We start from the raw sequence: 25877 nt of genomic DNA, 5'->3' as shown, positions 1-25877 counted from the left end.
GCGATAGCGATAGCGATAGGGATAGAGATAGGGATAGGGATACGGATACGGATAATATGGGTATCGTTAGAGGGATACGGATAATCGGTCGGCGGTCTCTTACAATCAATGTGCTCTAAGACGATCGTTGTTTGCTTGCTTGAAGATTACGTTTGCGATAAGTATAAGCAAAATGTAAAAAATTGTAAGGGATAATAGAAAAAAGTACTTTTTACCCACCGATCATAGTGTCGAAATACGGGCTATGTGGGATGTTTATAAAGGTTTCCCCAGCATATATAGAATTACCTACGCTGTGGTCGATGTGTAATATTTCTACAATCATTGCAAGCAAAAGTATTATGTGCAATCGAAATAATCGCAGATAAATATACCTACAGAGAAACCTACGGATCCAAATGAAAATGTTAATGAATACTTTTATTACGCGGGCGAAGCCGCGGGTAAAAGCTAGTACAAGTATAAAATAAAAACGTTTCATTATATAACCAAAATGCTAAATTCAGAAGTGGGATACGTTTTACCTAGCCATCTTTTAACACTGTGAATTATTTCAGAGATAACGGATTGAAATCTGCTGACCAACTTTCATACCACCATTCGGAGTGAAGTTTCTTCGGGCTGCCGATACCACAACATTGTGCTTCCTACATTTGGTCCTACTAACAGCGATGATGGGGCTGCACGGCCGACGCATGGTGCACCGATTTCGGGACCTTCTGAAAACCTGAATGGACTGGCGTTGTTATGATCATTAAAGTCGGTAAGGCCCTGAGGGCTCTGCATTATCATGTAAAAAATCTTGCTTTGAAGAAATATTGTTGTACCCACTGTGTTATAAACTGATTTTGTTTACTTATTACGGAACTGCAGTTAATCGAGCTAGTTATTGAAAGAGCTAGTGTTATGATTATGACATCTTGAATAAATAAATTACCTCTTATTAGATCATGTTGTTTAAAAGAAAAACAGTTAAATCCTGAAGAAAGGGTATAAAAGTCAGAACTGAACAATACAGGTTTAGAACAATACTGGTTTAGTTTCTTCCTTTGGGAATAAATTATATTTTGTTAATGACATAATTCGGTAAACAAGTTCTTGTTGTAAAGATTGTATTACGACACTACTGATCCGGAGTGATCCTATAACTGAAAAACAATATTTCGATTTTCGTATTGATATAGGGTCTAAATCTCTGTATTGACCAACGTTTATTTTATTTTCCAAAAAATATTTTTAGCTATTTCTCTTGAGAAACACTAATTTGAAAATCACTAATATATTTTTTTTGTTTATGTATTTAGCAAAGTGGCAGTTTTCACTTAATAAATAAAAATTTGATACTAATAAGTGACTCAAGATCGATGTTTTCAAGCAAATATGTACGTTTCAAAAATCGTTTTTATTTTTTTTTAATACTCGCTTTTCAATTGTCCAATATTTGTTTTCGCTTACATTTTATAATGATTTTTCTCCACTTTGACCAGAATGAGACCTAAGTGGATTGCCATTATAATGAGATACAAAAAAATTGGCAATCGATATGTGATTTACTTTAGGTGGTTTCGTTGTTTATTTAACTATACTATACCAAAAACAAACAAATTAGTAAGTAATTAAACCTGCCTACCTACAAAAATGTCAAATTTAAAAGTAGTATATTAGTGTTTTCTTCAGATAGTGGCATGGCTTCAAAGTGAAAGTTATTGGTTTATTTAAATACAGTAGTTTAGTTACATACTTACCTACATCGTAAAAAAAAATAGACACAAAACTTGCTGCTAAAAATGCTGTGCTTATTTTAACCTGTTCCTGCCCACCATGTAGGTACAGTTTGAGGTATTGAAATTTAAACCAAATTATTTAATAAATATGGTAGACTTTCCTTACCTACCTAATTAATAAAAAAAAAATAGATTCAAAACTTGCTACTATAAATGCTGTGCTTATTCTAAGAAACGCTTAAACGTTTGTATCCCGCACTAACGTATTTCAAAATTATTTCACCAATTGCGGACCAATAAAATTTACTTTTAGTACCCAACAGTAATGTTACACACACATCCCTATTGGTTTGAATTCAATTAACATTGAAACTTTTTCCAAGTTGCTGTTACTTCGGACAAATTACTGATCTGATAAATGATAAATCTATTTATCATCATTGCGAGTATGTTTACAATTTTGTCTTCTCTTTTCGTTGAGAAGTAACGATTAAGAAAGTGTCTGAGATTTTAATTCTACTTTCACGTTTGTGTGTCTGTTATCGCATATCTTAGGCTCCAAAACGAATAAAGTTTTATTTATTTATTTGAACTTTATTGCACAAATTAACAATAACAAGTACAAATGGCGAACTTAACGCCTTAAGTCATTTTCTATCAGTCAACCATTGGGCAAAACAGAGATAGTCTGGTGGACGCCATTATAAAGCCAGTATGAGATTTTAATGATTAAGTACAAGTTGATTCTATTATAAAATAAACATATATAGATACAATAAATGAACTTACATACATATTAATATATACGTAGATAAATAAATGGACCTAGTGCAAATAAAGGCTTACGCAACTTGCTTTATAAAGAGAGTTTACTCTGTGCTTGCCTGGTTTTCGAGTTTGGGTAGATTATTATCTACAAAGAATTTTTATTGATTTCCGTTAATATTAGGGGACGGTTCTTTAGGTAAATTACAATTAATTTCTGTAAGAAAATATTGTCTTTTCTCTTACTGTTATCGAGTTATTCAGGGAATGAATTTAGTGGCTCAGTAAGCTAGTAATAAAGGCTGCCTTTGTAATTCCTTATCATTATTTATTGTTACATGTGTCGTCATTTACTTGAGACTGACTTTATTGTTTCTACGGGTCTCTCACATGATTAAAAAATTTATAATGTATGAAAACGGTTAAAAAAAAACCTTTTTTCTAATTTAATAAGTGATTTGCCGGGTGGTTCCTGATAAGGATCCTGGCGACTGTCAAATTTAACAAAAAAAAAAGTGTTTTCATATAAGCGGGTTCGTTTATACGAATCAAATTAATTTTATTACTTATGTAATAAAATTAATTTGGTCTCCCAACAAGAAAGTCATTATTAAAAAAAGGAAAGCAGAAAAAAATAAGATTAATAAATTAAATTATGAATAATAATACAAATCTCACAGAACAAGATTCTGCAAAAAAAAAAGGGTCACTAGGTAGGTACTTATTCATCTTTCATGCTGAGTAGAGTACCTACGGAAAATAGTGTGAATAGATTCAAATAAATAAGATTCTTTGGGAAAAGGGACCATTTTCAAAATATAACTGTATAAATAAGTGGGCGATTCTATATGCTTCTTTTCCTGATTATTCGTCACGTTTATGCTTTACTTCTCAAGATAGCTCATTACATAGTTAATATGTGATACTGTAATGTTTAATAAATATATTAGGTATACTATTTACTGAAAACTGTTGCTGATAAAGCGATATTTACCATGTAATAAGCTACGAATAAGGGAAGATGAGTTTTCAGTTTGTACGGCATTTGCATCTTACATGACATGCCCTTCATAAAATATTATGTCGTTAGGTCAGACTGGCCGAGCTGTTTGGAAGATATAATAATATTCACACTTGTTGATTGATCGTGAAGTAATCAGAAATAAATATATAGCTCGATTAATTGAAGTCCTAGGATATTGTATCTTTTTACAGTACAGTACAAAGATAAAAACATTTTGTGATAAAACTTGATGAAAGATATACCTATCGATGATGCTATATCTGTAAAGAAAATGTAAAATAGTATACAAAATGGTAAATGGCCATATTAAGTGCTGATTATCTTAAAGCATTCCGCAAAAAAAACTGGCTATATTTATTGTGTACTTGCTATACTGTTACATTAATTTAAGGTTACAATAAATAACTGAAAAAAAGGTAGCTTTTTTGCCGATTGCTTTAAGTCCGGATTAGCCGTGTTGGATATATACATATGTAATAAAATGTGTAATATATATTATATACTATGTATAATTGACAACGTTTCAAAATTTTCAGTGTCCCTAAGTCGAAAACCATTTCGAGATATAATATTAATATAATTTTTTTTTCCCGTATTTATATGATAACAAAAAATCTTAAAAAATAGTTTAATGGGGAAGTGACCTCAATAGCTGATTTAGAGCTGTCACTATAACAAAAGAAACTTCCAGTTAGGAAGTCACTTGAGTTTGACAGTGACACTTGACAGTCAGACATACCGAACTGTTTAAGCTGAATGTTAAAACTTTTTTTTTTTTGGAAATTATTTTGTCGTTTTCTTAAGTGTATGAATCAACACATGTGAAGTCATAAAGCTGTGTCTTCTTAAGCTCTTTCTACTCGAAGTAGTAATAAGGGACTTTCTCATTAAAATAGCAGTTTTTGGAAAAATAAAAAAAAATACGTGTATCTTTTAGTATTGAGTTCTTTCAAACCAAACAATAAAAACCGGCCAAGTGCGAGTCGGGCTCGCGCACAAAGGGTTCCGTAGCAGCAAATATAATAAACTTATTATGTCAATTTATACACCTGCCAAAATTACAGTTAAATCAACCTATCTCAAAAACTATAAGAGATACTTTGATCAAACCAAAAATCGTTGAAAGAGTTAATTAGCATGCATCACCTCTATTTTTTTTAGAATTTTATACCCCGTAGTTATAAAAATAGAGGGGGGACATACTTTTTACGACTTTGAGAGCTGATATCTCAAAAACCGTTCACTTTAAGAAAAATGTTTTTTAGAAAACTTTATATCATTTTAAAAGACCTTTCCATTGATACCCCACACGGGTATGTACATCGAAAAAAAAATTTTCATCCCTCAGTTACATGTATGGGGGCCCCACCCCAATTCTTTTTTTACTATTTAGTGTCATAATTTTGTAGCGGTTCATACAACACATATTCCCATCAAATTTCATCACTGTAGTACTTATAGTTTCCGAGTAAATCGGCTGTGACAGACGGACAGACGGACAGACGGACAGACGGACAGACGGACATGACGAAACTATAAGGGTTCCGTTTTTGCCATTTTGGCTACGGAACCCTAAAAAGTAGTACTCAAAAATATGAAATGTTGTCAATTGTATATATACTGCTGGTCGGTTATGTGTCTGATGATTGCTTGACGTCATGGTGCAGCAGGTGACGGAGCTTTCATGCCAGGGCACATAGCTACAAAAATACTGTTGGTCGGTTGTGTGTCTGATGATTGCTCGACGTCATGTCGCAACAGGTGACGGAGCTTTCATGCCAGGGCCCACAGCTACAAAAATACTGTTGGTCGGTTGTGTGTCTGATGATTGCTCGACGTCATGTCGCAACAGGTGACGGAGCTTTCATGCCAGGGCCCACAGCTACAAAAATACTGTTGGTCGGTTGTGTGTCTGATGATTGCTCGACGTCATGTCGCAACAGGTGACGGAGCTTTCATGCCAGGGCCCACAGCTACAAAAATACTGTTGGTCGGTTGTGTGTCTGATGATTGCTCGACGTCATGTCGCAACAGGTGACGGAGCTTTCATGCCAAGGCCCACAGCTACAAAAATACTGTTGGTCGGTTGTGTGTCTGATGATTGCTCGACGTCATGTCGCAACAGGTGACGGAGCTTTCATGCCAGGGCCCATAGCTACAAAAATACTGTTGGTCGGTTGTGTGTCTGATGATTGCTCGACGTCATGTCGCAACAGGTGACGGAGCTTTCATGCCAGGGCCCACAGCTACAAAAAAAATGCTGGTCGGTCACAAGTCTGATGTTTGCCTGGCTTCACGGGCAGCAGGTGATGGGGCTTACATGACAAGGCTTGTGGCTACTTAATATAAGAGTAAGATTAAGATGTATAACTATGTAAATACTTTTGTACTTCGAGATCGAAGTACTTGTCAGTATGGCCGTGTTGGATTTGCCATTATAATGTTTAATAATTGTAACATTTTAAGGTACGTTTCTCTCAAACATTTAAATTTATGGCAATAATGTCGGTAGACAAAGAAACCGGGTCGGTCTGGCAAGTTTACCTGGACTGGTTATAAAAGGGACTGCTCGTCGGCGAGCAGTCACTTTTAGTTCTACCAGCGCCACGAACAGAGATAAGTACCTTAATCTGATTATATAATAATAATAATTGTCTGAATTAGTTTATGAAATTATTTGAAGTACCTTAATCTGATTATTTAATAAATACCTGAATTAATTTATAAATTTATTCAATGAAAATTGTCTGAATTAATTTATGAAATGGATTAATGAAAATGTAATTAAAAAGTTAATGTTTTAGTGTTTCGTTATAAACAACTCTACAACCCTGTTTATGTCTGATTATTTAATAATAATTACCTGTATTTAACTATGAAAATTAATTAATGAAAACTACCTGAATAAATTGATGAAACTGACTAATGAAATTGTAATTAAAAATAAGCATATTTTACTATTTCATTATACGTAACTTAATAGTAACCATGTTTATGATTTTACTCCCTTGTTGAATATTTGATGTGTTTCTAACGAGTAAATATATAATTGGTGTCATTGATTTATATCCAACGCAGTTTTATTATGTCCCATATTTGCCAATTGAATTACATATTTAAATTTATCCCAAAAACAAATTTAATTAGGATCGCTTAAATGGAGAATACAAATACATGTTTACAATTATTTTATCATAATATTAGTCACTTCAGGTCATATGACATTTGGGTAAAGCTAATTTGTTCTTTGGAAGTTAGTTATTTCATCATATTAGTAGTCACTACAGGTCATATGACATTTGAGTAAAGCTAATTTGTTCCTTGGAAGTTAGTTACCTTTCTTGAAGTAAAAACGTTGATTATTATTTTAGACAAAAGGCTGCATATTATACCCCTTTAACATACTCGGTCGCATAATTGAATTGATATGATCTCTCATACAAGTATAAAATAAAAACGTTTCATTATATAACCAAAATGCTAAATGGCGCGCATTTGTTGATTTTGCGCTTCGAGAAATTGCCAATATGGCGGCACTTCCGTTCCGGTGCAATTATTTTGCGTCTCTTTGCCTCGATGTGATCCCACTTCTGATGTCGGGGACAGGTCATATATAATATTTTGGAAACAATGGTAGCCGAGGCAATCTACCGGCGTAGCCGAATGGCAATCATCGACGCCAGACGCCGACAGAAATGCAAGAGCGATAGAGATAGATAGCTTCGAAATAGATATTATCGTGAGCGTTTGTGCATTCGGCTACGCACACTGATGCCCGACTTTGATCACTAGTCAAAATCTTGTCTCGAACTCCAATGACTATTCAGGAACATGTATTTTGTAACATTTAAAGTACCTACCCGAAGGCAAACAAAAAAGTTAGTTGAAAGTTCAGGGCCTTTTAGACGCCACGCGAACTCATAGGATTTTAGTTAAGTATATTACGGAATGCGGACTGTTGAAATTACAAATACATACAATTCAGCACACCAATTAACGCTATGTAATGAAACTCGCATGCGAGTTTCTCGCACCGTCTAAATGGGCCCATAGGAAATTCAAGTTTTAGCACTCGAGCGCAGACATACAAAGGAGACCTGACCCTGGATGAACTGGTATACAGCCCACTTGCACCAACCCCTTAACTCAGGGTTTAGGGCAGGGTCAAATTCCATAGAAAGTGATGGACTAACCCTTGTTGGTGCATGTGGCCCTAAGAGAAACAGGCAAAGAAAATGTGTTTTTACCACACAGGGCCTCAATGATGTTGGTGTCTGACATTCGCACTGCAGAAGGAAGTAGCTTTGTCATGTTGGCGACGCCCATGGCCGCGTCGGCTAGCAGACCCACGTTCGATCCCAGGAGTTGCTGGCAGAACACCAGGTCCGTCCCTGTCTCATACAAAGCCTGAAAAATTGATTTATATTGATAAAATTACACTATATTACCACTATCACTTTCTGTAAGTGCGACAAGAACTTACCGACGCGATAGGCTACATCATAGTTAGTATGCTAGGCCCGCAAGTGTAGTTCTAAGGGTGGTAAGAAATTTTTAATTTAACGCTAGAAAGTTCGAGAGAACTCTACCTGACTCTGCAATGCCAAATTGTGCTCAAATGTCGTGCAAATATGATTTCTATAATGAGACTAAAAATAAAGAGCGGTCTCTAATCTTTCCAAGTTAGTTCACAGTTTGCTTGGATATTGGAAGGATATATCTTAGTATGCACAGCCAAGCAGTGAGGCTTCACGGCTGATGGTGTCATCTCCAAATACGCCAACAGCCGCAGAATATCTACACCCGGACTGGTTAGTTGGTTACACATGGGACGCGGTCTTTTCAGTCTCCCCAATAGTTCTTAAGAACCTCATATTTGTGTAGGCACATTCTAAGGAATTAAAACATGCTTACGTCTCTGCCGTTAGATGAGAAGGATATCTTAGTGAGCACAGCCAAGCAGTGGGGCTTCATGGCTGGTAGTGCCATTTCCAAGTACGCTAGCAGCCGTAGGATACACCCGGACTGGTACACGTGGGACGCGTTCTCTTCAGTCTCCCATAGGTCTTGAGAACCTCACATTTGTGTAGGCATATTCTAAGGAACTAGAGCATTCTTACGTCTCTGCCATTTGATGAGAAGGATATCTTAGTGAGCACAGCCAAGCAATGGGGCTTCACCGCTGGTAGCGCCCTCTAAATACGCCAACAGCTGCAGAATACATCCAGACTGGTACACATGGGACGCGTTCTCTTCAGTCTTCCCATAGTTCTTAAGAACCTCATATTTGTGTAGGCACATTCTAAGGAATTAAAACATGCTTACGTCTCTGCCGTTAGATGAGAAGGATATCTTAGTAAGCACAGCCAAGCATAAATACGCCAACAGCTGCAGAATACACCCAGACTGGTACACATGGGACGCGTTCTCTTCAGTCTTCCCATAGTTCTTGAGAACCTCATATTTGTGTAGGCACATTCTAAGGAACTAAAGCATGCTTACGTCTCTGCCGTTAGAAGAGAAGGATATCTTAGTGAGCACAGCCAAGCAGTGGGGCTTCATGGCTGGTAGTGCCATTTCCAAGTACGCTAGCAGCCGCAGGATACACCCGGACTGGTACACGTGGGACGCGTTCTCTTCCGTCTCCACGTAGTTCTTGAGAACGCTTAGCACCACCGCGTGGACGTCGCGGAACTCGTACGACTGTTTAAATTAGTTGAGGTTAGATGTCCCATCGGAAAATGAATACAAAGTTGCTAAAATTTAACAAAAACTGTATGAAGATTGTAAAATTCCCTAATTATGAATTACTAGCTTTTGCCCACGGCTTCAAAGAGACAAAAGTAGCCTATGTCACTCTCCATCCCTTCAACTATCTCCACTTAAAACAATCACGACGATTCGTCGCTCCGTTTTGCCGTGAAGGACGGACAAACAAACAGACACACACACTTTCCGATTTATAATATTAGTATTATATGGATGAATGAAATTTTATAAAATATCTACTCTGCGAGCTTTTTTAACGCATATGTTTTTTTTTCTAACCATTTACATAAGAAATAAATTCGTACAATAATAACTAGTCAAACAAAATATGAATAGGATCAGTTGAGCAACTGAGCAAATGGAGTGGAAGCTGGTATTCTGCAAACTCTAAAGCGCCTTCCACACTTGCACTATAAGACGCCGCGAACGCGAGTGTGGATTCAGCAAATCAGCATCTCGCCGCGATACGCGCGTGAGTTGGAGGGCGCTTGAAGTTACGCAGGACCGCGAAACAAAACACGTTCTTGTGGAGGCCAAGTTTCATTGTCCAGTGATCCAATTAATTGAGTTTACATAAATTCTAGTTTTTTACGGAGTGGGAATGCAGTAGGAAGTAGGAAACTTTATTTCACTAACCTCTAAAATATCACAAAGATCCAACACCCCCGTGGAAGACCTAAAAGTCTTCTGCACCACCTCATCTTTATACCGACATATCAGTTGGTCCACCGTTCTCAGTGCCGCGTGTTGTATGGCCAGGTATTTGCTCTGCATGAGTGCAAGGACTGAAGGCCAGCTGAATTGCTGGTTCTTGGTTACTTCTGAGGCGCAGACCGGGTCGTCTAGGAGGTTGCTGAGCGTCTGAGATATTAAAAGAAAGAGTCATGTAGGTAGTTATGGAGACAGTCCGAATAGTCCGATATGTGACGTACAATACAGACATGGCTGCTACCGTACCGTACCTGAAGACAATTCTTCTGCACGTCAGGGTCCAGACTATTCTTCATCCTGGAGAAGAGGCTGCTCAGGATATTAGCGGATACCAGTTGCTCACATCCGACCGGCTCTCTTGTCAGCTCTGATAGAACTAGTGACGCAAATTCTAGGACGAACACATCTTCAATCTGTAGGTAATTTAGTATAGTTAACACTTTATGTTTGCATAGGTAAATAAGTCGTAATATATGGTCTGGAATGTTTGTCTAAACACATTCGAAGTGATTCTTACCTACTCTAATCCGACCCAATCCAGTTCCTAGGACCATGCTGGCAGCATTATTAAGTTGCCACCATTCCTGCCCTGCCACGTTCTCAACCTTACTTAATTTGAGTAGGTAGGTATTTAGGTATGTGATTGTCATCTGTGCATGGCAAGAAACAAATGAGCATCGGAACTTATGGATAATGTTGCTATTCTGGATTATCAACTAAGAGAAAACTGGAAGGGATTAACTGAAGGTTACCTTCACCAACATGTAGGCGATCTTCCGCAAGTTCTGTGGATCCTCTAGGACCTGCTCCGGGCCGCGTGGTAATTGGCAGAGTTGCGCTAACGCTTTTAGCGCGAACCTGGGACAATAAAGTAAAGTTTTTTGATACTTTCAGCTTAGCCTTACGGCCGTTAAGCCGTCTTATCGTCACCATCCAATGATGACCAACACCGATACGCAAGAGCGATAGATATCTACGAGCTTTTCGTTTCGTCATGAGCATTTCTGCATTCGGTTATTACGCACGCTGGTAGGTAATAGCACAAACTACTAAGAAGACACTACGTATGGTAATTGGTACATTAGAATAAGTCTAACCTGCGGATGTTCAGCTCACGGTGTTCTACGTGTGGTAGGATATAGTGGATCGCGTTCAGATTGAATAGCACGTAGCGGTTCTGAACATCTTGGGCGGAGAACTTTGTAATTGCTCGAAGAGTCTGAAAGGCATGATTGTTGTTCATGTCACGGGTCAGATGAACAGGATGCGGGGTGCGCAGACTAAATTTTAGGACATTTTAAATTATGTAGGTATTCATTTATCTCCATTTTGAAAGCTTGAGATTCATGGAGACATACCGTCCTCTTTTCAGAATGTAAACGACCGTACAATTTATACTAACCAATATCGCTTTGATGTTCGGTTGAACCGGTGGTTGATAACCGAGGTAACCAATGTCACTGTTACCTAGATCCCTAGGTATCATTTACCTGTAGGTAATTAGAGTACATAGTTGATGCCCATGTTTTAGTCAGGGGCAAGGAATACATATAATACTCACAGTCAGGGGTGGAACAATTTCAATGAACGAACTGTAAATACTTTTAAGAAAGTGTTGTTACCTGACATAGTATCTCCGGTTCAGTCGATTCCAAAAGCAGTATCGAAGTGTGAGCACTCTCCGGTGTTATCGTATACGCATGAAAAGTTAGATCTTTCTTCTCCGCCGACCGATTCTCTCTTTCCTTTTGTAATGGTTTTGCCATTTTGCAATATTCAGCACAAAATAAACACAACTCAGCTGTGTGTCAAAAGTGACATGACATTGATTTAAAAACGAGGTTGCAAATATATTTGGTTATTTTTGAAAGGAAAAATAAATGTCATATTCAGTATGCTCACTGTATTTGTTTAGATGTATTTTATCTTTATGGGAAGAAAGAATTTGTTAGTGAGTTTCGTAGGCACTTCGGCTAGGAAATTCAGAGAGTTGCAAGAGATCTGGATTCTGCCGTGGTGGGGGAGTAGTAGGTTGGCTGCGGCGCCTCTGTGGGCGTTGGACACGCTGGTGCTAGTGGTTAAGTTGTTCTCGACGTGTGCTGTAGCGGTGTTTAGGGTGCTGGTGCCACCAGTTATGAAGAGTTTACATGGAGAAACTATATTGGTGAGTGGTTTGTTTTTAAATTGGATTAAGTGTTTAAGATTATTAAATAACAAAAGCGCGGGGTGTCCCACATGTCGCTGCTGGTGCGAAGAAGCCCTAAAAGACCTGTCCGCTCTCGGTGTGTCCAACTGGCGTGAAGTGGCTGAGGCTAGGGAAGAGAGGCGATCTCTTATGTCGGAGGCTAAAATCCTTTTTGGGTCACTGAGCCAGTGAAGTAGTAATAGTATTAAGTAAGTATCAAAAGCAAAAATTGTTATAATACTTATTGTATTGTATTTATTTATTTATTAACGCACAAATAAACAGTTTACATTAGAACAATGTCCCACAAAACAGTTTTCACGGTTTGACTGTGGGATCGAGCAGTCTCTACTCTCTTCTTCTTCTTCATCTTTATTATTATCATGTATATAATCCACACATCTTTGCATAAATGGGGCTTCTTCAGCCCTCCGCTAAATTGGCTATACTTAACCAAGTAGGTAGGTACAGTGACTGCAAAAGTGCATGGCGATTTAATCAAAGAATTCATTCATAATTCCCCCATGCAATTTTGCAGCTGCACTGTACCTGACTATCTATTATCTAATACTAGGTACTAATCAGAGTGACTAGAAAGATACCCATAGATAGATTAATTACTCGTTTATTTTTGCGACGCATTTACTGTAGTGTAGGTAAACTTACGTACCTATACTATAAGTAGATACCCCGTGTGGTGACGGGTTAAGAATTTCACCACGCCCTTTCTTCCCGTGGGTGTCCTAAAATTTGACTGTGAGTTATGGGTTAAATTGTGGCTTAGGCGAGAGGCTGGCAACCTGTAACTGCAATGTCACTATTTGGATTTCTTTCAACCTCTTTTTGTCAAGAGTGGCACTGAAACTTAGTAGTTCATGTGCTCTGCCTACCCCTTCATAGGATACCTACCGTAGTTGTCACCTACGGCCTACCAGAGAATTTTGGATGATTACGTAGTACCTAGTTATACGAGTCTTTCAGTTGCGTAGTTCCGTAAATAAGGTATGTTCAGTTGTGAATAACAATTTTGTGTTAGATTCCTAGTACCTATTAAAATGAACACCAATTGATTTCCAGATAACGGGAGCAGGTAACGGCCTAGGCCGGGAGCTGGCGATACAATTCGCTGAACTTGGCGCCACAGTCGTCTGCTGGGACAAGGATGCGAGGCGGAACGATGCAGTGGTCAACGAAATACGAAGCAAAGACGGAGAGGTAACCTCGCTGTACCTATCTGACCGACTATATTATATACTCTGATGATACTGTGTTCCACTGGGCATAGCCTTGGATCCTCTCGTTTTGTCCACGTGACCCGGAATTTTTCCACCATCATGGATCGAATATACTGCCAAGTTGCCCATAATTGCCCCTACTTATTAGTATCAACTTATAGGTCTTTGTCCCTGAGTCATGGATGTTTTCTATGTATTATAAATGAAAAAAATGAAAATTCGCTCTTATTTATTTTTATATTATCATAGGCATATTACAATGCGCATATGAACGTCAAATAAAGCTACGCCGGCTCTAACCCTACGCCTCAGCCTCGAGAAGATTTCAGTCCCCCTCAGTTGGGAGGGGGTATCCACTATGGGACCGGCAAGAAACTCGGCGGGCAACTTTTCAAAACATTACATCTTATAACTAACATGCATTAAATAACAAGATACAATTTAACATGCAAAAGTATTCATCAAAGAATATGAACAGACTAGGTACTCTATGGAAATTAATTTCAATAAATTATATTATTGCTTAATAATACGTCGTTCTTCTTCAGAGAAAACATATCAAATTGTCACAGAAGAAAAAGATAATATGAATCTCAATATCATTAAATATGTAATTTACCTACACAACATAAAATATAAAATATTTGATGTGCTTTCTTATGAACTGTGATACATAGGCAATTATTTTTTGTTCGTTTTTCTAACGCGAGCGAAGCTGTTTGTCTGTCAAATAGTCCCAAAAGTAGTATTATATAGTTGTCTGAGAACCCACATCACAAGCCTTGAGCTTACCGTGGGACTTGGTCAATCTGTGTAAGAATGTCCTATAATAGGTATTTATTTATAACTTGTGACTTCCTGTTAATTCCTCTAGTGCTTTGGCTACACGGTGGACGTGACAGTCCGTGAGCAAGTGTTCGCGCTAGCCACACTAATGCGGCGTCAGCTGACGGAGGTGTCAATGGTAGTCAGTAACGCTGGCTCGTTGACAGCTGCACCACTCACCTGTCTTCGGCCGGAAGCAGTGGCTAAGATAGTTGAAGTCAATTTACTGGCGCATTTCTGGGTAAACGAAAACTTTTTTATGAAAATCCAAATCATGTGAGTAGCTAAAGTATTCCAGTGTCTACAGAATATGTGAATTAGAGAAGACCGTAGTATGGATAGGTATTAGTCCGTTTTCACGTTATCCGATCGAATCGGATGTCGGAAGTATTTCAATGGAAAAAATCCAAGATGGCGCTTGTAATGTAGGTATGGGATGGGTTATCGGTCCAACATCATCCTCCTTGCATTATCCCGGCATTTGCCACGACTCGTGGGAGCTTTGACAACCAGCCCCAAGATTTGGCGAAGGCACTAGTTTTTAGTAGTAGCTCATGAAAACAAGAACAGGCTAATGGAAGCATAATATAAAAGTAAAATGAGTAGAAAAAGACAAAGTAGTACAATAAGAAGTTAGAGTAACAATAAGATTTTTTTTTCAATTGGTAATAACACTAATAACTCTGAAACTAATAGGCGAAATTCAGAAAAGTATATATGACATTTAATGGGAATTCAGGAATATGCTGTTAGGTAAAAAATCTCTTGCAATGCTCACGAGAATTGTGTCCATATAACGTAGGTTAATTTTACTTTTACTTCCTGCCAGGTATTCCAAGCGTTCTTGCCGAGCATGATCGAGAGACGGCGTGGCCACATCGTGGCAATCAACTCAAGCGCAGGACTTATGCCCTGTGCGGACATGGCGCCATACTGTGCAGCCAAATTTGGACTTAGAGGTAAGGTTAAACATAAGTGGACATGTATGTACACGTACAGACGACCGGTCTGGCATAGTGCGTAGTGATGCTGCCTGCTAAGCCGCGGTCCCGGGTTCGAATCCCGGTGAGGGCATTTATTTGTCTGATGATTATTTGTGTTTTCTATGTATATATATATAAGTATGTATTTAAATTTTATAGATATTTATTTATATAATGTATATTGACGCCTAGCACCCATAGTATATCGACAAAATGTGACATGTTGTGACAGGGCGGAGTGAGCAGGTCTATGTTTGTGAGTCACATACAAAAAAAAATCAAAATCTAAGTTAAATAAAATTCTATTTCAATTAAATATTTGTGTTCAATTTCTATGTTGACCATATACATTTCACCAACAAACCCAAATTACTTTTAAATGACGTAACTTGGTACGCAATTCACGTCCGTGAATCTCAATCTCAACACCTATTACAGATAGTGAAATGTGGCGGTTATTAATACAATTTCAGTGTTTTTGTGATTTTTACCTTCCTAAACTAAAAATCTGAATGTGACGTCACATCTGGGGGGAGAGGGTGTAGTTTAGTGTGACGACGTGTGACAAGGGGGGAGGGAGAGGTAAAAAATTCATGAAATTGGTGTAATGTAATTAATGGATGAGCCCTTAAGACTATCTAAGAGCATATCCTATAGTTGTGATATAATATTGATACTTATCGGTATTAAGATAAACGCCCCAAGTAACAATTTCTGGTCCTATAGTGGTCGAGAGCACCAAATTAAATCACATTAAATGGTCCTATAAATAGTCTATATTGGTACTGTAGAGCCGATTTGGCGCAATTATGCAGCCATTTAGTGATATAATAGGGCTATAGCAGTATCATCCGTGACGTTTAAGGTCTATAATGGTGATGTGATGATGACTATTGTGCTAATTTGTTGACATAGAGGACACAGTAACGCTATTATAGTATCAATTTATGCTATAGTAGCATTTGAGATTCCGTTATACAGGTTTTTTGTTCTGTAATAGCAGTTGCCGTCCCTTTTAATGCGAATGAATGAAATTTCTAAAATAATTTAATGTGTGTAATATTTAACAAAAACTGTTCTAAACGAGGAACTTTATGAAAAGTGGCGTGTGAACTTGTGAAGTTTAGTGTCAATCAAAATAATTTGGATTTCGTATAATTCCATCATTACTGCAAAAAGGTATGCGATGGAAATTTTACCGTTAAAAGAATATTAGTTTAATGGAGTATTTTAAGTGCGCCCTCGATTTATACCTGTTTTGAATAAAATAAATAAATATAATTTAATACAATAAAATTATTGGCACCATAGTTTCTACTATGGATCCAAGAAGTAAAACATACGCTTTTATAGTTCGACTATGTCACTTATCATACGCATTCACTGCCATAAGCCCGCCATTGTGGATTCAATTAGGGTTGCATGAGACTTTAACTATGATCCAGTTTTGTTTTCTATATAAAAGTTTCCAAGTATTGTTTTCTATATAAAAGAAAACAATACTTGTTTTCAATGTTTTACTATAGAAAGATCTTCTAAACAGTTTTTTTTTTTATAAAACATATAGTAAACTCAGCTATAACGCTATTGTGTTTTAAAAGAGATACCGAAACCATTATTCCACAGTTCTGTGATATAAAAGAGTAATTTTGACGTATACGGCGATGAGATATAAAAGGCATTAGAAAACGACTATTAACGCTTTTCAAAGCTATATAAACGTATCCTGAAAACTTCATTATACAGCAAAATAGCTCTATAATGGTATTCATATCACTACTACAGTGTTAAATACTGTAGCAGTGTTTTCCAAAGCCACTATATCCCAAAATAGTGGTATAGTTAGGTTTTAATTTCTGTTAAAATACGACTACAAAAAATACTATAAGCGGCTTGTTGGGAACCTTAATAGCGCAAATTGATAGCATAACAGTGATTCTTAACACTATTATACAATAATATTGTTCTTTAGTAGGTTATTTCATCCTGTTATAGACCAGGCCTATAGCGGATCTATAAAATGGTGATATAAACGTTTACATCACTTCCTAATAACACCTTTTAGCTGTATAACACAACAACTATAGCAGCTTGTCGGGAACCTTAATAGCGTAAATTGATTGCATAACAGTGATTTCTAACACCATTATATAATAATATTGTTCTATAGTAGTCATATTTGATCCTGTTATAGACCAGGCCTATAGCGGCTCTATAAAATGGTGATATAAACGTTTACATCACTTCCTAATAACACCTTTTAGCTGTATAACGCAAGAACTATAGCGGCTTGTCGGGAATCTTAATAGCGCAAATTGATTGCATAACAGTGATTTCTAACACCATTATATAATAATATTGTTATATAGTAGTCATATTTGATCCTGTTATAGACCAGGCCTATAGCGGCTCTATAAAATGGTGATATAAACGTTTACATCACTTCCTAATAACACCTTTTAGCTGTATAACGCAACAACTATAGCGGCTTGTCGGGAACCTTAATAGCGCAAATTGATTGCATAACAGTGATTTCTAACACCATTATATAATAATATTGTTCTATAGTAGTCATATTTGATCCTGTTATAGACCAGGCCTATAGCGGCTCTATAAAATGGTGATATAAACGTTTACATCACTTCCTAATAACACCTTTTAGCTGTATAACGCAACAACTATAGCGGCTCACTTAATTCCCAGGCCTAATGGACTCCATATCAGAGGAGCTTCGCCTAGACGCCTGGACGAAGAATATCCACACTACATCCGTGTACGTGGCCACCATGGCTACGGGAATGTATCCAGCGCCTACGCACAGATTCGCCTTTTATTGCCCCGAACTCGCGCCCAAAGACGCGGCGAGAATGATCATTGAAGGTAAGGTAAACCCAAGGTAAGGCCTATTATTTTTCCTCCTCACACATAGATATGAAGTCTAAGAAGCTTCGAAAGCTTTAAATCCGTTTATAACATAAATTTTCGAACATCGTAGGTATATGACAATATGAACACATTTAGAATATCCTACCGACTGCGCCAGTGTGCAGTGATGAAATTGGCCCAAACATGGTTAAAAAGATTATTATCGTGTCGTAAAATCATATTTAGTAACTAAAGATGTGAAAATGGGCTACTTGCCTCCTAGTCAAATCAGCTTCTTTTTAAGAACTGTCAAAACGAATTTGAACGACTTGCTAATATGGAATTTATATGAAATCGAATTGAGTGACGTCACGGTCAACTCAGTTACTTTATATATTTCTACCTGACTTATTAAATAGAAATTGGATTTAAAAATAATTTCTGTCCATGTTTTTCTTATAATTATCTGATGATTTATTCCGTGCATGGTATAAAATATTTTATTTTAAGAAAAAAATGGTAGAAGCATGTACCTACTGCCCTCTACAATTTACGTACAGTTTTACTAAAAGCCTACACTATATGCCGGTAGAAATTACCAAATTCTCATTGCTATGCCACTGGCATAAGTCAACTTCTTACTCCTATGCCAGCGGTATAGAAATATGAACGTTTTGAACACAACTACTGTGTCGCCGGCATGGGCCGGTAAACTTGTTTGAATTGAATTGAATTACTATGTACTAATGGTTTGAACACACATACGTGTCACCTACATAGGAGAAGGTTTATTTTGTTCACAAACCTTGTGTCGCCAGCACATAACCTGTTATTAGCATTATGGTTCTGGTTGTAAGTTACATTAAAAACAGAGGGCTCCAGGGTGGCTAGCCGAATGGCACAATCGCTCACGAAACGCTCACGAAACGAAGCGCTAGTAGATATCTATCTCTATCGCGCTTGCGTATTGGCGCGACAGAGCCAGCGGCGTATCGCTTTCGTTTGGCGTCGGAGAAATGCCATTCGGCTACGGGGCCAGTGCTGTCCTCTATGTACATATTAAACATGTAAAAATTGGATAACTCACGTAAAATTGACGAAAATCGCTCGACACGTTTCGCTCCGTAACGAGGAGCATATTTAAAGTCACATACAGGTCGGAACGCGATTAATTTACCTTTAATTTTACCTTTTCCCAACGTTTCGGCCAGGTTGCAGGTTGACGAGGAGCATGTTCATCGAGCACGCGCGATGCCAATGGTATCCCGAGGCAGGCTGCGGGCCCCAGCTCGCTGCGACCGTTGACTCGGAGCGGGGGTCGCCGGCAGCAGGGAAAGAAAACGAAACACACTACACTCACTAACATATCCCATAGTCGCCTTCTACGACACCCACGGGAAGAAAGGGAGTGGTGAAATTTTTAACCCGTCACCACACAGGTCACTACAGATGTAGTGCGAAAAATTTGCCTTCGAATTGTTACGGAAACGTACGAACGTGTCGTGCTATTTCAGTCAATGTCAATACAAGATGTACTGACATTGACTAAACTAACATGACAAATACGAACGTTTCCGACGGAAACCCTTTTCGCACTACACTACATCTGTATGTCATTCGCTAAGGGCTCATGCACACGCATGCGGGCTACCGATGAGTTACCTGATTTTACATGGTTTAATATGTCTTACGGTAGTTTTGTTATTAGAACTGTTCTCTACCACACCTCGGACACTGGCGATCAAATATATGAAAGAGGCGCGTTCCTAGCACACAATCTAAGCTCGTGTAGGTGAACGCGTACTATGCTTGTATGAGTGACATATGACAAGTCGACTGTTCGCGTTTTTGACAGGCAGTAACCGAGAGGGGTTGGGCAGTAACCGAGAGGTACTGTACGATAGTACTGGGCAATATGAGTATAAAAGTAAAATAAAATAAAACACTTATAAAACAGCACATTATAAAAAACCTAACCTAGGGGTCGGAGCGGGAGTCCAACCACCGGCCATACTGTACGATAGTAATCAACATCTTTATTATTATACTGTACTCTTTATTATTATACTGTGCCTCTACAATTCAAGGGGACTTGAATTTCTAAAACTAATCTCTTTTTTACAGGCGTAAGGCAGAACAATCGCATCGTCTGCATACCATCCTTCATGAAGACACTGATCGACTTTAACAACCTTATACCGTACAGATTAAGGATCATTTTCACAGACTTCTTCAACTTTGGCCATCGGGGATGGTTCTGCTTCTGTTAAGTGAATCACAAGTTTGCTATTTTGAGCTAAAGTATTTTTTTTATTCGCAGAATATTAGGAATGCGTGCTCAGTTAATAAAATGGTGGGTGGTATAAAAAAAATTCAAAAGGATTTTCGGATCCGCCTGTTGCACGCATGTCTCTTATTACACGCGCATAATAGTATTGCTGTCCTGCCCTCTCTCTGTGAGTGAGTGTGATAGCAATATAATCATGCGCGGGCAATATAGATAACGTCAGGCGGGTCAACGTACGAATATACTTGTGGCAAGGGTCTTTTCTTTTTGTTAGTTTACTTTTTGCCGCCCGTGTTTGTGATTGCTCAAACAAAAGACAAAGGTCCGGATAGCTTTATGATATACTGGCAATATTACCATACCTCTTATTTAAGTTTTTTCTAGAATATAAGTTATCCTATTAGATGATAGCTATGTTATACACACGGTAATAAAAATCTAAATTCACAGTGTACGGTTTTATATTTGTGTATATTTCACTAGTCGTTATAGTTAATTTTAATAGGTAATTATTGGTTTATGATTGAATTTAAACAATAAAATATTGTTTTAGGTATTTCACATTGTTTTATTCTTAAAAATTAGTAACCTCATTGCTCAGTCATGTAAGACTTACAATATATGCTAATGGAATGAGGAGCTACATGAGAACCACACTCAAAGATTATGACAGATGGCGCCACCTTAGTCCATTGCACAGCTAAAAATTTCATACGTAAGAGTGAGAAGATCATATCTTTTTCTCTCTCTCACATATGAATGACAGTGACATACCTAGACACTTGCACAGGCGCCGCCTGGCGGGATTAAATGTCAGTGTGCCTCCTCATTACAGCATAATAGTTTGGGAAAGAAAAATTGATTGTATTTCATGCAAATAATGGGATTTTTTTAAATTGAAAGTGATATCATCACATTAAATGACTACTATTGTTAGAACTTCAAGCATTTGGTACATTTCACTAGTTATTTCACAGCTTATCTTAAAGGAACTTACATCATAAGTAGTCACTTACATCATATCACCAATGTGGCCAACATTTTACAGATACCCTGTCACTGAATCTGTCCAGGCATTTTGAAATCCTTGGCTCCTGGACAGTCTTCAGAAGGCGTTCTAATCTTCCAGAAAGTGGCATGAACCAGTATACCTTTATACCATTATATTTCCTCGCTTCATTGTTCGATATAATTATTAAGTTTACATTATTGTATTGCATAATGTAAACATAATAATTATATCTTCCAATGAAGCGAGTCATATAATATCGATCGAACTTCGCTTGCGATTGTTTGATCATATATTATGCTTGTTCGATATAATTATTAAGTTTACATTGTGCAATACAATAATGTAAACTTAATAATTATATCTTCCAATGAAGCGAGTCATATAATATCGATCGAACTTCGCTTGCGAAGCTCGTTTGATCATATATAATTAACAACATGAATGCTTTTCTAGCTCACAGCAATAAACATTTCCTCCACATCTCTCACACATTGTCATTTCTCTATGCTCCAACAGATGATCATCCCTCAAACGCACACATGTAAACTTTTCATCACACAATGTGCAACTGTATATACTTTTATGTATGACAGCGTGACGGGCTAGAGATGTGTGAGTGCTGAAACTGCGGCCACAGGATTCACAGAGGTGCCGGGTGGGTTCTGTTTTGGCCGTGTGCCCCAATATGTGTGTGTAGATCTCTTTATGGTTTGATGAGGTTATTCCACAGACTTTGCACCTGAAAGTGTAAACACAAATTTAATATTTATTGTAAACAAAGGTCAGAAAAATGGATAGTCAAACAGCATTGTATTTGTAAGGTCAAAAATTTGGCATGTCAACATAAAACAAGGTAAAACCGACATAGATAAAAACTCTGCTGACTTATAGAAAAGGTCCTTTTGAAGACACTCCTCATTTGTAAGGTCAAAAATGGGCATATCATCATAAATATGAAAGTATGGTAAGGTGCATTAGGGTAATTTCGAAGGCGGATTTCGAAGGAATATTGATATGATGGAAATAATGGTGATTTTTATACATCTTCCGATTTTTTTTATTTTTTTATTATAAATGGGCTTACTCTTGGTCACAGACTAGTAAAAGGCAAAGACGTGGCCTATGATGGTGCTTGCTCGCCCAGAAGATGCCTGTTCACTCTTGATTTGAAGGTTATCCTAATGCACCTTAGTTCAAAACTTCAGTGAAGAGTACCTACCTATACATTGTTTTATCACTTTTATTATGTTCCTCCAGCTTATGTTTTGCTAGTGCATCATCCCCAATAAATCTGTGTCCGCAAATATCACAAGCCCTTTCTTGGGCCTTCATAATATGTCCCCTTGCATGCCGGTACAACTGAAACCTTTCCTTGAAACATTCCCCGCATTGCTTGCACCGAAAATTACAACCAAGCAATGCCATGTAATCAATATGACACACTCTGAAGTGGTCTGTTAGCAACTCTTCACTTTGAAACTGTTTCCCACAGGCGCAAGTCAGCGGCATTAAAGTATTGTGAGTCATTCTGTGCTGCAGCATTTTCCTTCTAGAATCACATAGAAGACTGCATTCTAGACAAGTTCTAGTAGCGTTATCACAAACACTTATGTGTTGGGATAACTTTTGTATGGTATCAAATTTATTTCCACAAGCAAAGCATACAATTCCTTCTAAAACTTTTGATTCAATTTTCTTTGGAGACTCCTTCATTAAAATTTCTTGTACAATTTCTATGTCTGAATCTAATACGTCTACTTCCATGCTTAAACCAGTTTTAATCTTATTTTTCTTTATAGGACTAGTGTTTTTCATTGTTTTGGCATGTAAAATTTTATTAACCCCGTCCACTGAATTTTCATTATTTCTATCCAACATATTTACTATAGATGGTATGTCTTCTTTTCCCAGGTTGTGCAAATACTCCTCTATATTGGCAGTATTATTTAAAAATTCTAATAGCGAGTCTGAGTTGTATTCGGAGTCGGGTAACGGCTGAATAGGTGTCTTAGTCTCAGTTGACTTTTTTGACTGTTCTTCAGCTGAAGATTCCAACAAGTCTTGTGAGCAGCGTGCATTCAGTTGGAAATTGTAAAATTCACTCAATTGTGAGACACAAGAACCACAAATTTCTTTTGGAAGCGTATCTGTTGCCGAAATAGTCATTGCAAGACAAGATTTTATGTGGAGATGAATTATAGGATCCTCATGAATAGACACGTGCTCTGAATCTACATCTAGGCATATTCGGCAACAATTCTGAAAGTTTTCACTCATTGTTTCTAACAAAATTATTACAATAAGAGGATATCCAATATTTTCAAATACCAAAACAAGATCAAAACAACGTTGACAGAAGTGACACAACAAATGAAATGTCAAAACATGACGTTCAAAGGTATTGCAAGTAAAAAAAAAAAGTAATCTAATTTTGATGAAAATCTTCTGCGCAACTGCGCAACTCCCATGACCTTGACCTATTAAGGGAAATATTTTTGTCATCTCTTTCTCCAATACTGATAAAAAGACAAAAACTAACCTGTTTTTTGCGAAAATAGGGTCAAGCGAGTTGCCAGCGTAGCAAGTAAAGTGTAGCACATATTGCAGTTTGCAAAACAAAACGCGAAAATTTCAAAACTGTCAGTTAACTGTCAAGTAAATTTAAGGACGGGCGATAGCACTGCGACGTTATTGCTAATCGAAGTATAAATAAATATCCGCACGGCTCACTTAACTTTACGCGGCGTTAATAATTAATTTGAGTTGAAAGGCTAAAGTCGTTCCACAGGCTAGAATCGATGGCGTACTCCTTGTTTACTAAATAAACGCTATTTGCGTTACCTTGGAAAACACCATGGCTACTTCAGATAATAGTGACCCTAAATTGGAAGTGGAGGAGTCTCTGCTGTATTCTGCGAGACACGGAGAGCTGAAGGTCGTCAAGGCACTGCTGGAAGCGAGAAAGGAGGGGAAACTGACCTTGGATATAAATTGCAAAGGTAAGATTTGTGACCTGCATTTTAGCAAAACAAGAATGTTTGTTTATGATGAGCTGCCGAAGAATTATCTTTTTTAATGGTTAAGATTTAATAACAGGTAGGGATTAAGACCAAATATGTATGCAATAAATGCTTATGACTTATGACATTATTTTCATATCGAAGTATACATTGGTATTTTTAGGGCTAGATCAAAAACAGGACACATTTTAAGTAATTATTGCATGTTTAAAAGAAGAAATTAGTGCTAAACTTGAAACAAATTAGTGATTTTCTTGAAGAATATTAAGTCAAGTATTTTCTAGCACATTAAATAATGCATTTTTTATTTATATTATTTTATCATCAAGTCCCAAAATTCTATAGAAAGAAATTACAAACATTTAGAGACTGTATTTTGTTCCCTCATTACTTTGTCATTCTTACTGTTTATTATTAAGTTGGTGGCAAACAAGTTTCAGTCGGTTTTAAAATAAGCAGCCACCAATGTCTATGGATTCCTGCAACAGCAGTAAGTAGTCTTAGATACTGCGAAATGAAACAAGTTGCTAGATTGTGCCCTTATCTTATACTTTTAAACGAGCAATTCTTGTATATTTATTTATTTATTTATTTATTTATTTATATATATATTTATTTACACTGACGATCTCGGAAACCGCTCTAACGATTTCGCAGAAATTTGTTATGTGGGGGTTTTTGGGGGTGAAAAATCGGTCTAACTTATCCTTAGGTCCCGGAAAACGCGAATTTTCGAGTTTTCATGCGTTTTTCTTCGCGCGCCATCTCGTGTGCAGTAGTTGTACTGTTAAGACAGAATTCTTTCGGTTGATGTAAGTACTATTTATTGCAAACACTAGATGGCGACACAGGTCAAGGCTAAAACGAATAGAAAAATACACTATTTGAGTTTTTGTGGCGAAATGCGCGCCATCTCGTGTGGAGTAGTTGTGTTGTTAAGGCTGAGAATTCTTTCGCTCGATGTAGGTACTATTAATTTTTGAACTAGATGGCGACACATGTCAAGGATACGAAACAGAACCGAGCGAAGCTCGGTTGCCCAGATATTAAATAAATAATCAGAAGACGAGTCAGTATCACTTTTTATCAATGTTTGATTCAGGGTTAACCCTCTAATTAGTAGTGGCAAAGTACTTGCCAACATACTTATAACAAAAATTCATCTCTACAATAAGAATTACAGTTCATAATCGAATGACTAGAAACAAACATCAAATGGTTAAAGGTATAGCCATAGTGATGTGCTGTCCCCGGGGATCCCCTAAGGCAGCGTCCCCACTTAGGCGTCGCCTGGCGTGGCGCGCGCCGTGCCACCTGGGGGCGCGTCTTACGTCCTTCCTATACAAAATGTACTGAGAAGACGTTTTTTGAATTACATTCAGGCGGCGTGGCGGAGACGTCCGTTGCGCGCCGCAAGACATGCGTCTTATGAGTGTGGATAGTGAGAAGTGAATATTCTCTATGAAGGAAAT

The 25877-nt window shown here is 37.6% G+C and overlaps 5 protein-coding genes across 5 annotated transcripts in view; 2 read left to right on the top strand and 3 right to left on the bottom strand.

The window, feature by feature from the left end:
• LOC125225159 overlaps positions 1-8991 on the bottom strand; it is a 71956-nt gene extending 62965 nt beyond the window's left edge. Inside the window, exons 1-4 of the mRNA XM_048128736.1 lie at positions 8894-8991; positions 8694-8815; positions 8428-8579; positions 7761-7920 (exon numbers count right to left, since the gene is read on the bottom strand). Of these exons, the coding sequence (XP_047984693.1) occupies positions 7761-7920; positions 8428-8579; positions 8694-8815; positions 8894-8991 (532 nt within the window). The remainder of the gene's footprint in view (positions 1-7760; positions 7921-8427; positions 8580-8693; positions 8816-8893) is intronic.
• Positions 8992-9000: 9 nt separating this feature from the next.
• Positions 9001-25877, bottom strand: part of LOC125225158 — a 53527-nt gene continuing 36650 nt past the window's right edge. The window contains exons 3-7 of the mRNA XM_048128734.1: positions 11091-11212; positions 10746-10851; positions 10245-10406; positions 9919-10143; positions 9001-9216 (exon numbers count right to left, since the gene is read on the bottom strand). Coding sequence (XP_047984691.1) covers positions 9001-9216; positions 9919-10143; positions 10245-10406; positions 10746-10757 — 615 coding nt within the window. The 5' untranslated portion in view covers positions 10758-10851; positions 11091-11212. The remainder of the gene's footprint in view (positions 9217-9918; positions 10144-10244; positions 10407-10745; positions 10852-11090; positions 11213-25877) is intronic.
• LOC125225754 (epidermal retinol dehydrogenase 2-like) lies at positions 11805-20923 on the top strand. Its single transcript, XM_048129595.1, has 6 exons — positions 11805-12157; positions 13256-13393; positions 14288-14479; positions 15068-15197; positions 17925-18101; positions 20211-20923. Exons 1-6 carry the CDS (start codon positions 11909-11911, stop codon positions 20354-20356), a joined length of 1032 nt encoding a protein of 343 aa, XP_047985552.1. The 5' UTR covers positions 11805-11908; the 3' UTR covers positions 20357-20923.
• LOC125225753 (zinc finger protein 19-like) lies at positions 21764-23711 on the bottom strand. Its single transcript, XM_048129594.1, has 2 exons — positions 22605-23711; positions 21764-22124 (listed from the first exon to the last, which is right to left on the bottom strand). The coding sequence occupies exons 1-2, from the start codon at positions 23660-23662 to the stop codon at positions 21815-21817; spliced, it is 1368 nt and encodes a 455-aa protein (XP_047985551.1). The 5' UTR covers positions 23663-23711; the 3' UTR covers positions 21764-21814.
• The window catches only part of LOC125225751 (oxysterol-binding protein-related protein 1-like), a 28422-nt gene continuing 26521 nt past the window's right edge, over positions 23977-25877 (top strand). The window contains exon 1 of the mRNA XM_048129593.1: positions 23977-24384. Coding sequence (XP_047985550.1) covers positions 24240-24384 — 145 coding nt within the window. The 5' untranslated portion in view covers positions 23977-24239. The remainder of the gene's footprint in view (positions 24385-25877) is intronic.

This window comes from Leguminivora glycinivorella, chromosome 4 (genome assembly GCF_023078275.1).
Source record: "Leguminivora glycinivorella isolate SPB_JAAS2020 chromosome 4, LegGlyc_1.1, whole genome shotgun sequence".
NCBI lineage: Eukaryota > Metazoa > Arthropoda > Insecta > Lepidoptera > Tortricidae > Leguminivora > Leguminivora glycinivorella.
The sequence above is the reverse complement of the archived record's forward strand: the minus strand, read 5'-3'. Positions and strand labels throughout refer to the sequence as shown.

What these genes read in the sequence shown, in the direction of transcription:
- LOC125225754 (XM_048129595.1), top strand. Translation starts at nt 11,909, where the DNA reads ATGTATTTTATCTTTATGGGAAGAAAGAATTTGTTAGTGAGTTTCGTA. An exon ending in TACGAAGCAAAGACGGAGAG is followed by an intron (nt 13,394 to 14,287) that starts GTAACCTCGCTG and finishes TAATTCCTCTAG; the next exon opens with TGCTTTGGCTACACGGTGGA. An exon ending in AGCCAAATTTGGACTTAGAG is followed by an intron (nt 15,198 to 17,924) that starts GTAAGGTTAAAC and finishes CTTAATTCCCAG; the next exon opens with GCCTAATGGACTCCATATCA.
- LOC125225753 (XM_048129594.1), bottom strand. Translation starts at nt 23,662, where the DNA reads ATGAGTGAAAACTTTCAGAATTGTTGCCGAATATGCCTAGATGTAGAT. An exon ending in AGTGATAAAACAATGTATAG is followed by an intron (nt 22,125 to 22,604) that starts GTAGGTACTCTT and finishes TTACACTTTCAG; the next exon opens with GTGCAAAGTCTGTGGAATAA.